The following is an 11592-nucleotide window of genomic DNA, read 5'->3' on the forward strand; positions in this document are numbered from 1 at the left end:
AAAAAGTTCCCTTGTGCCCCCTTGTAGTTAATCCTCTTCGCTTAGCCCCACACAACCACTTACCTGATTTCTGTCCCTATAGCTTTACCTTTTCCAGAATGTCAAATAAATGGAATCATACATAAAACTTGAAAACATTGTCATGTCATATATGAGATTCTTTAGTCTCTGTAATTGTAAGATTTTTTTTCTTCCACAGCTATTTCTAGTTCTTTAAGAGGTTGTATTTGATAATATGTAAATACATCTTTGTGTTTAATATTGAAAAAAATAATAAAAATATACATTTTTAGGCTGGCTTCTTCCACTTAGCACCCATGTTGTTGCATTATCAGTAACTCACTGCTGTGAGTTTATTGTCAAGTAGTATCCCATTGCATGGATATACCGTGATATTTTTATCCATTCACCACTTGGTTTTGGCATAAAAACTGCCATAAACATTTGTATACAAGTTTTTGCTTGGACATCTTTCTTCATTTCTCTTGGTTAAATAGCTAGAGGGAAATTGCTGGATAGTATGCAATAATTACTTTTGAGTACCTAAATAATGTTCCAATATTTCAAGTAAGAGCCCAATATACTGCCGCTTAAGTACATTTATTTGTTGTTTCTAAGTCCTCTAAGGTGTTTAAATATTATACCCAATTAGGGCTGTGCAACTATCACAGCCTGCTTCTTCATCTTAGCTGACTGGGAGGATCCATAGCTATTTCAAGATTTAAACAATAACAGTTTAGATCCATTCACTCTTAAAGTGTCTTTGCTGGTACAGCACTCTCAAAAACTAGTCCGTTTCTTACTTGATTCCAGTCAGTTCCATGTGCCATGAGAACAGCCACAATTCTTTCCAAGACTGTATTTCTTTACCCTGAACACCTTTCTCCCCCTCCTTCTCTTCTGTCTCCTTTACCTCCACCCCAGTTTAAAAATGGGTTGCTTTGAGGTTATCAGGCTTCTGTGTGGAGACTATACCTATAGTTACATCTTTGCTCTGAGCCTTTTCACTCAATTGGAACTACGGTGCCATTGAAATATGATCCTCGCCCTGAAGAGCCTTAATCTATTGGAAAACGTTACCAACAGTTGTGAAGACCACACCTTTAGTCTGATCTTTGCCTCAAGGTTGAGCTTTAACAGGCTTTTGCTCCTCAAAGATTTTTCTCAGTTTTATCTCAATTTTTGAGGTCCAAAAGCAACTAACTCTACAAAGCCAGGGTAATCAAAACAATGTAGTACTGGCATAAGAACAGATACATAGATGAGTGGGAGAGAATCAATGTCCAAAACTGAAACCATGTATCTCTGGTGATTTTTGACAAGGGTACCAAGATCATTCAATGGGAAAAGAATAGTCTTCAACAAATGGTGCTGAGACAGCTGGATATCCACAAGGCAAACAATGAGGGTTGACCCTCATCTCATACCACATGAAAAATTTAATTCAAAATGGGTCAAAGACCTAAATGTAAGAACATCAATCTCTTAGAAGAAAACAGGGATACATCTTAATGATCTTGGATTTAGCAATAGATTCTTAGATATGACTCCAAAAGCACAGGTCACAAAAGGAAAAGGTGACACTTTACCAAAGGTGACAGTTTTATTAAACTAATTGCAACTACATAACAGTATTCCTCTACCTTTCCAGCCTCCAATATCAGTTTCCTTGCTAGCTACCACCTAACTGCTAAGCCAAAGCCACAATTTTAGAGTTTGTTAATCAACACCCAACTCTAAATACCAAACGCTGTATTAGTTAGGTTAGGCTAGGATATTAACCCCAAAATATCAGTGACTTAACACACTCAAGGCAGCAGTAATGAGGGAGAGAGGGTCCTTTTTTTCTTTACATTCCTCATAGTTACCAAGAGACCAGGCTGGGAGGTTTCACCAACTAAATTCTCACTGATCATGACAAAGAAAGAGTCAACTAGAGATCGAAAGACCAACTCCTGTCTGTTTAGGCCTGGAAGAGAATAATGTCTTCTGCTCATAGCAAGGGAATTGGAATGTTTGGTGATCACCATTGTCTCTAAGATTTTACAATTTTATTCACACAAATCCTATTACTATTATACTTTTTCCTGCTAAATTTAGTCCCAAGTATGTTCTCAGTCCCTAATTTCTTGACATATCTGAAGTTCACATGAAATTCAAAGAAAAAAAGATTGAATACATTTTACTTTTACAAATTTATTATTTTTACCTAATCTTGATATGCTATTTTAAAAGAAAGGTAGTATAGTATGTGAAAATAGGTTTAGAAATCATATCAACTCTGGTTGGGATCTCAGTGAAATCACATATTATCCATACCTCCTTGGGCAAACTACTGAACTCTTAAGCTATAGTTTCCTCACTTTTAAAATGAGACAATTATACCTTAATAAAAAAAAATAAAAATAACAAAGCAATCTTAAAGCATTTACGCATCTAAAAAAAAAAAAGTTTGAGACTTTAAGTCACGTACCTTAAACTGTAGTCATCTTCCCCTTCATGTGATTTAATTTGTGTTGAAATAGGCCTAGATTGTACTTCTTGCTGATCTCTCTAGTTAAATGAATAAAGATAAGTCATATAGAAAAACCCCTACAAAACTAGGATTTATTCAAGTGCCTTTATGATCGTTAATCATTTCAGAGTTGTCCAGTTTCCGTGAAAGCAAGGCACAGCCTTCTAAATGCTATTGTATGAAAATAAGGTCTGCAACAACGTAGTTTAACCTTTCATCCATTCTGGGTTAAGAAAGTCAATTGTAAGGGAAAAAAATGTAAGAGTGCCAATGCCTTCGTATGATCTTAGCCGACTCCTGCTTCCCCAGCTACATCAGAGTCTTCCATCTGTGTAACATGCAAAGGAAATTAGACTCACAAGAAATGAAAGCATAAATCCATTTAATGGGTAGGAAACCTTGTCGGAAATCATCCAAAGCTTCAATGTTAAGAAACAATGAAAATGCTGAAAAGGATGCACTAAGAAGAACAGTTTTTGGCAAAGATATAATCAAGAAACAAAAGTGAGTAAACAACAATTCAGTATGGCAAAAGTTCTATCCATTAGCTTCTGTGGGGACAGCAATGCCCTATCCCTTCCCCAGCCATTCCCAGTTTTCTACTCTATATGGAAAGAAAAACATAAATAAATAAATAAATAAATACATAAGTCCTTATTAGAGGGCTCCTTGGGCAGAATACATAACGAATACTTCATACTACTACAACATTGGGTTTCTTTGTTCAAGTATTTTCCTGCTTCTCAGACACTGGCAAAAGCTAAAAGATGTAATAAAAAGATTTCTTTTTAGTGAAATATTTAATTACAAATGCAACTAGCAAATCTGCAACCATTATCTAAATATATTACCTGAAATTACATATATATTTATGTTACTTATTCCTAAACTAACAAATAATGGTGGAGCTATATAAGGCATTAAAATAAAATATTGCCTATTCTTCCCTACCCCCATCAACTCCAAAGGTGGGGTGGGGTTGGAGTTTAAAAGAAAGAATTATAATTAAATTAGAATAACAACTTTTGAAAAAGCTTGAAAGCAGCCACTTTATTCCTCTAAGGAATACTACTATATCCTATCAATTAATAATGGGAATGCTGATGCTTAAAGTAGGAATAGCCAATTTGGTACCCAAATTAGGCCAAATTATGCTACATTGTTCAGTGTTATAACCTCACTACATTCTTTGTGACTATAAATCTGACTATGGTCTAGCCCTAAAAATTTGAGTTACATCCAACTGCAAAGTTTAAGGAACAAATTACCATCTGATGATTGTTATCCTTCATTCAACTTTTGTCCAGAGACCATTTTCTTTCTTTCTTTTCTAAATTACCAGTGTTCATTCTATATAGCTACTCTCAAATATTAATCCTTAAATAGTGGGAAATATTAAATATTAATGTTCTTATTAGATGATTGGACATCTAAATGAAAAACACGTTTTTATTGGAGCTGAGCTGCGCCCTCCACAACTAGATTGAAGGACAGTGACTTGGAGCTGATGGGCCCTGGAGAAATACACTGTCCCCCAATATTCCCCAATAAAATTTAAAAAAACAAAACAAAAAAAAACAACACATTTTTAGTAGCTTTTAGAAAATGTGTGCTTATCAAAAACATATAAATGCATATGAGTATATACACATACCTATATATATTCTGTTCAACATGTGATAATTTATTAAGCTGAAAACTTAATGCTTTGGGTACTTTTTAGTATGTATGTTATAAATCAAATTAAAAAGTTAAAATATTAGCACTTCCATGGAATGACCAATAACTGTACATTTACTTACTATTACTTCCTCAGCTTGTCGAACAAGATCAGCTGTTTTTGCCTCCAATTCTGCATTTAACCTCCTAAAAGCAGATAATTTAAAAATTGGGATATACTGAAGATTCTAATAAAAATAAAAGTAATTAAATTTCATTAACTACACTTTAGTTAATCAACAAATGCCAAAACAAACACATGACAATTTATTTTAAAATTAATATAACTATTAGAACACCTGTCTCCAACTCCCCAGGATTCCTCCTTTGTGGTAGAAATTCAGTGTTAACTCCTGGCCCCTCTCTGACCCTCACTTAAGGTGGAATGACTTGTCTGGGGGAGAATAAACTGGTAGGTTCAACTCAATTCCACTCTTCATCTTCTTGAGATCAACTCCAACTGGGGACAGGAGTGGGGCAGCGGGGGGAGAGGCCTGCTTTGGTCTGGAGTGTTGCTGTGACATTTTTATTTTTAATATTCCTTTCTATTTTTCACCTACAGCATATACACAATTTTGTACTGTTTTCCCATAACAAATAGAAAGAATATGTTTATATCTTTATAATTAGTGCCCTAAATGGCTATAAATTATTCTAATGAGTTGAAGTTAACATAATGTACTAATATATTCCTATTGTTAGTTCAAGTCCCTTTTTCACTTTTAAAGGTTAACACTATAATAAACATATTCAAAAACACATAACTTTTTTATTCTATTCATAGGCCACATTTCTATACCACTTACGGTCTTTTGAAGTTATATGAAAGAAATATGTTGAGCCATTTTTAAAATGAGATATTTTGTTGTTTTTTTGATATGTGATTCAGAAGTAACAAACAACTTATGCCACCAACTCCCAGAAAAAATAAGAAAAATAAAACTAATAGAAAAAAAATAAATCCACAATTAGAAGAGAAATAATTAAGATAAGATTAATGAAATTTTTAAAAAATAAAGATGAGCAATAAAACCAAAAGCTAATTCTCTGAAAAGACCAACAAAATACGAGTATAAACCTCCCAGAAAGACTAACAGAAAAAAGAAAAAAACAAAAATAAACAATATTGGCAAGTCCCGAAAAAGATGTGTATAAGGTTACACACACAGTTAAGATTTAAAACATGAGATAGTTAGAATAAATTTAGGCTAATATATTTTAAAACGTAAATTAAATGGACACTTTTCTAGAAAACTATCAAATAACCAAAATTTATTCTGGAAGCAACAATTATTAAAGAAACTAAATTAATAAGCAAAAAACCCCCACATCGACTGTTACACAATTTTAATCAAAGAGCAGATGATCCCTGATAACAAAAAGCTTCCAAGAATGGGATAAAACAAAAAAGGAAAACCATTCAGCTTATTTCATGTGGCAAAGATAAAACTGGTATCAAAACCAGAATGGAAAAGACCAGAAAAAAAAGTGTAAGACCAATTTCATTTTTGTTTAGAGATGCAATAAACCTACATAAAATAGAGCAATCAAATCCAGCAGTCTTTAAAGGAAAACAAGAAATCTGTCTTTATAGTTCAGTATGTTAAAACCTTGAACAAGGAGGTGAAAGTAACATTTCATCACCTAAATCAATTTGAGCAAAAAAGTTTTGATAAGATTTAATGTTCATTCAAAATAGTAATTAAGGGAAACAGCGTCCTTAAGTCTGATAGAAGAAATCTGTCAAAACTCTATAGCAAACATCAAACAGTGATAAAGCATTAAAAGTGGGCTCCTTAAAATCATAACCAAGATAAAGATGCTCACCCCTTTTTCTATTCCACATTGAACAGGAGGTTCTAACCAGGCCGAGGAAAAAAAAATACATGAAAAAATGTTAAAGGACAAAACAATCATAATTTGCATATAACTGTCTTTATAAAAAATCCAAGTAACTCTACAGAATAAAAGTTCAGCAGAGCTGACGGTCTATATCTATATAAATATAGATGTAGGATCAACATACAAAACTCAGTAATGTTCCTACATATCTAATCAATTAGAAAATGTAGTAGAAAAAAAGCCATTCATTACAGCAACAAAAACTATAAGGTGCCATGAAAAGAAATTATATATGTAAGACTTTTATGTAGTAATATGATAAAATATTATTAAAGGACACCAAAACAACCCTGTGTAAATGCTGTAACATATTTGTGGAAGGGAACATTCAATAGCATAAAGATGTCAGTTCTCTGCAAATTAATCTATAAATACAACGTAATTGGCATTTACAGGGGGGCGGGGGGGTGTGCAGGTGAGTAGAGGCTTGCCCTACCTTTTATCAAGACCAGTTAAAACAGACGTCACATAATCTGTTTAGCTTTCTGGTTTTGTGATACATGCATGAAGCTTGCAAAAAAATCTACTGACTATAGTGATCAGAATATACCTTAATCTATCCTCTCAGTGATCATTTCCTCTGTTTGACAGGAGCTGATAGGGTCCACTCTGGGAAGTCCTGTGTCCACCTGACTGAAAAGACACCCTTTTGCTTAACACCAAAACGTGTGGCAAAACACTGTCATGAACTCATGTTCTTGCCTATAAGAATAGCCAAAGACAAATACCATATGATTTCACTTTTATGTGGAATCTAAAAAAAAAAAAAAAGCACAAAACAAATGAACAAACAAAACAAAAACAACTCATAGATACAAATAACAGACTGGTGTTACCAGAGGGGCAGGAGGTTGTGGGGAGGAAGTATTATAGCTAAAACTTACAGTGGTGATCACTATGTACCGTATGCAAATATTGAATTATAATGGTGTACACCTGAAATATACATAATATTATACACCAATTTTACTACAATTTAAGAAAACAAAGGCCAGACATTTTACTCGTCTCCATGGATAAGTGATCAATAAGCTTCAGGCAGAGACTGGGAACTTGTGGGGACAGAGCCCCAGAAAGCAGTTTCCAGGCTCTGGGCCTCACATAGAAAAGTGCTGGCTCAGGTAGTGAAAGGCCATCAACTGTGATTGGCTGGCCATCAGCTGTAACCAGTGAGTCATTGGGCACTAATATAACTGCTGTGGCTACGCTAGCAGAGAAAAATGGGGGCTAGCAAGAAGATGGTGGCTGAGCTAGCAAGCGCGGATTGCAAGAGGCGGATGCCACCAGCGAGAATATAGTGGTATGACTCCCCCATCTATGGCTCCGTGGGTGCTCCTTTTTGGTTTCACCATGTCCTGCGTTCTGGTGCAGGGAGCGGGAGCAGAGACCCCGCGTGATACCCCACACGACAAATGGCGCAGGGAGCAGGGTTTCCCACATGACAGAACTACTCTGTTCAAATGCCTCCTATTTGCACACCAGAGTACAGGTAACAGAACAATTAATGCCTGGGTACTTTTACCACAAAACAACTTTTGCTAAAATAGAACAGCTCCTGTAGAGGTCTGCCTTTAAGCAGGACCATATCCCTAACTACGTGCCAGAGCCAGGTGCAAAATATACCCTTAAATAAACAAATGAATCAACCTAATCAATACAGGCATTTGGTGCTATCTGGTATGTGGTCATGAAAATAACTGTTTTGGGTTGAGTACAACTGATTCAGAATTGTATATAAACAACGGATCTGTTGCTTGAGTATACTCTTGAACTGGAATTATAGACCATTTCATCAAATAGAAAAGAATGATTATTCCCACATGCTATGGCAAGTTGGCATGTGTCTCGTTTATCTAAAAAGAGCACACTTCAGTTTTAACTTTAAATACGCTTTAATTTCCGGTACAAATTATATGGTAACTCTGTTTAACGGTTTCAAGAGCTGCCGGAATGTTTTACAAATTGAAATTAAATTAGTAACTTTAAAAAGAAAGTGAACTGCTAAAATACAATTTTTTGTAAAGAGTATATATACCATGGTAAATAAAAGACATGCTCTCAGACCTTGCGAAACTCATCGTCCAGTGGAGGGAAAAGACAAGTGAATTTATTGTAATGTTATGCTAACTGCAAAGAAAAATTAAGACAAAAAAATAGTAACAGGAGCTGTGGCGACAGAGCCCCAGAAAGCAGTTCCCAGGCTCTCGGCCTCACATAGAAAGGTGCTAGCTCAGGTAGTAAATGGCCATCAACTGTGATTGGACGGTCATCAGCTGTGGCCATCAGCTGTAACCAGTGAGCTATTGGCCACTAATATAACTGCTGTGGCTATGCTGGCAGAAAAGGGGGCTAGCAAGAAGATGGTAGCTGAGTCTGCAAGCAGCGCAATGAGGGTTGAGAATTGTGTGGCTCCTGTTTCTTTTCTCCAACCCAGCCGTCAGCGAGAATATAGTGGTATGACTCCCCTATCTATGGCTCCGTGGGTGTTCCTTTTTGGCCTCTCTATGTCCTGTGTTCTTGTGCGGGGAGCGGGAGCTGAGACCCCGCAGGCCGCCCCACATGATAAATGGCACAGCGAGCAGGGTCTCCTGTATGACAAATGGCGCAGCGAGCAAGGTACGGTGCCGGCCAAAGCTCTCCAAAGGGCGGTGGAACAGTTTGTGTGTCTGAACACTCAGTCTGAGGAAGACCAGGAGGAGCAGCTGCTGGACAGCTGAAACCCCGTGGACGGGTGGGAAGACGTGGACGGTTTCCCAACCAGCATAGGCTGCAGAAAGCGAAGGTTATTGCGGCCCTGTGGGCTGGGAAGTGCTTGCTGAGGCAGCCCGGACGCTGGACTTGTAGTCCCAGGAGGAAACACTTGCTGAGTCCTCCGTGGGAGATGTGGGTGAGGTCAAGGTCGTCCCTCACCCTCAGGACAGCCCTGGCGAATGACTATGGACTATGGGGAATGGCCTTCTATCCCTAATTTAATGGACAGCTTGACTGTTTGTTTGGGAACATACCACCATGTAGTGGAACTGCTGGATGTTTGCTTTTGTGTCTTGACCAGCTGCCATCAAGAATATGTAAGCACCTTGACTGTGAGCCACTGTTGTTCCAGCATGGTACCCTGAGAGGCCCAGAGAGAGTGGCAGTGCCCTGAGAGCCCTGGCTGAGTCCAGGAAGTCTGGCTGTGCTCAGAGAGAGTAGCAGTGCCCTGAGAGCCCTGGCTGAGTCCAGGAAGTCTGGCTAAGCCCAGAGAGAGTGGCAGAGCCCTGGCTGAGCCCTGGCTGAGTCCAGGAAGTCTGGCTGTGCCCAGAAGTACTGGTGGTGCCCTGAAAAACCCTGGTTGTGCCCGGGGAGAATGGTGGTACCCTAAGAAGCCCAGGAAGTCTGGCTGTGCCCAGAAGTACTGGTGGCTCCCTGAGAAACCCTGGCTGTGCCCAGAGAGCCTAGCTGTGTCCAGAATATTGCATTCACCTCCAGGCTCCTCACACAGGGCCCCTCGCGGAAGACGCTTGTCACATAGATTGTGAGGCGAGAGCCTGTAGGGGTCGAATGTGGGGACAGAGCCCCAGAAAGCAGTTTCCAGGCTCTCGGCCTCACATAGAAAGGTGCTGGCTTAGGTAGTAAATGGCCATCAACTGTGATTGGATGGCCGTCAGCTGTAACCAGTGAGCCATTGGGCACTAATATAACTGCTGTGGCTACGCTGGCAGAAAAGGGGGCTAGCAAGAAGATGGTGGCTGAACCTGCAAACGGTGCAATGAGGGTTGAGAATTATGTGGCTCCTGTTTCGTTTCTCCAACCCAGCCGCCAGCGAGAATATAGTGGTATGACTCCCCTATCTATGGCTCCATGGGTGTTCCTTTTTGGCTTCACCATGTCCTGTGTTCCTATGTGGGGAGCGGGAGCTGAGACCCCGCAGGCTGCCCCGCACAACAGGAGCCTACTTAGCATAGCCAAGAAAGGCCACTCTGAGTATTACAGGTAAAAAGCATATGTGATTGCCCTCAAGGAAAGAAAGGGAAAAGCCTGAGGAACTAAAAAGCCAGTTAGGCTGGACAGTGGTGGGCAAAAAGGAGAGAGCACAAGATCAAACAAGAGGCGGAAGCCAGATCTGACAAAGCTTTTGAAACCACTGCAAAGTTTTAGGCAAGAGTTGCATGATCAAATTAAAAGATTACTCTTTGGCATCTGTGTAAAAACTGCAGGATGAAGAGAGAAATGGTCCAAGAGTGAAAGCACGTGTTGTCAGGATAATTGTAGTTACATTGAGAGTGGGTAAGGAAAGGAAATCCTTCTCCCAACCACCAAATACGGAAGAGAACAGTAATTCCAAACGCCCTGAAACATGCTTTCAATTTAGAAACCAAGCCTAAAAAAATTTACATACGTAAATTCTAGGAACTGGGAATTAAGTGGAACTCCTCAAACTAGAAACTGAACTATTGGAGGCAATTCCTGCTATCCAAACCACTTCTGGCAGTGTCATCTAACCAACGAGGATGTTTACTGGGTTAAATTAGATTTTCATATATTTCAAATACCCTCTAGGACGCAGGCGAACTCAAGTTAAACAGAAAAGATGAAGAAGGGCATGCGAGCGGGATGACGGAAGAGAATGCTGGCCAGTGAGTGGTACCAAAGATTCAGCCAGGCACCAGGAAAAGTACTTGTAAGCAGCCTCATTAAGTGAAAGGAAAGGAAAAGCTAAAACGCCAAATTTCTTACTTATATTCTTCCTCCTTGGCGAGGAGGTCCCATCGAGATGTGGAAGGTTGCTGAACGCGTGGCGGGAGCGGAGTCCCTGAAACGGTCTGTCTCTGTAAAAGAGATCGAGACTTTCTGACCCGGATTTAAATGAGGTTCGGCGTCCCCTGGCCCTCCAGGAACCCATTCGCCACCCAGGAGTCTAGTTAACTGACCCTGATGCCAGGACTTCGCCCCGCCATCTTTCGCGACCACGACGCCGTTGCCAAGGCAACAATTCAACATCCCGCGAGAGCTACCTCAACGGTGCAGCCAGACGCCCCAGGCTGGGGCGGAGCCTAAAAGCTGGGGCGGAGCCTAAAGGCTGGGGCACGGGTGTGGGCGTGGCCGCCACCTCCTCTGCCTCTTAGCGGTAACCGCAAACGCGACTTTGCGCTGCCCTATGAGCTTAAGAAGCCAACGTAGTGCGTTAACTTATAAATTCTTACGTTGCCGTGGAGGTATTTCAGCCAAGAAAGGCAGGTCCATTTCTAATTCTCAGTAGAAAGCAAGATAGTAAAGTCCCTACTCTGTTGTGCTTTTCCAAAGTTTGTGGCCAATCTGACCTCCGGCTGTTTTGTTTATAATGAACAACTCTTCAGTGCAATTCTAAGTTCTGATTTCTCACATTTATTTATAGCATGTGTAAGCGCTCAGACTCTCAAGTCAGTGAGTCTAAGTTTAAGTACAGGTTGTGCAACTTACTTGCTAGCTATATAGTC

At 39.4% G+C, this 11592-nt stretch overlaps 1 protein-coding gene across 1 annotated transcript in view; it reads right to left on the minus strand.

Annotated features, from left to right (window-relative positions):
* TEX9 (testis expressed 9) overlaps positions 1-11261 on the minus strand; it is a 32073-nt gene extending 20812 nt beyond the window's left edge. Inside the window, exons 1-4 of the mRNA XM_074329182.1 lie at positions 11047-11261; positions 10853-10944; positions 4318-4381; positions 2474-2553 (exon numbers count right to left, since the gene is read on the minus strand). Coding sequence (XP_074185283.1) covers positions 2474-2553; positions 4318-4381; positions 10853-10944; positions 11047-11073 — 263 coding nt within the window. The 5' untranslated portion in view covers positions 11074-11261. The remainder of the gene's footprint in view (positions 1-2473; positions 2554-4317; positions 4382-10852; positions 10945-11046) is intronic.
* Positions 11262-11592: the final 331 nt, after the last annotated feature.

Source organism: Rhinolophus sinicus, linkage group LG03 (assembly GCF_036562045.2).
Source record: "Rhinolophus sinicus isolate RSC01 linkage group LG03, ASM3656204v1, whole genome shotgun sequence".
Taxonomy (NCBI): Eukaryota; Metazoa; Chordata; class Mammalia; order Chiroptera; family Rhinolophidae; genus Rhinolophus; species Rhinolophus sinicus.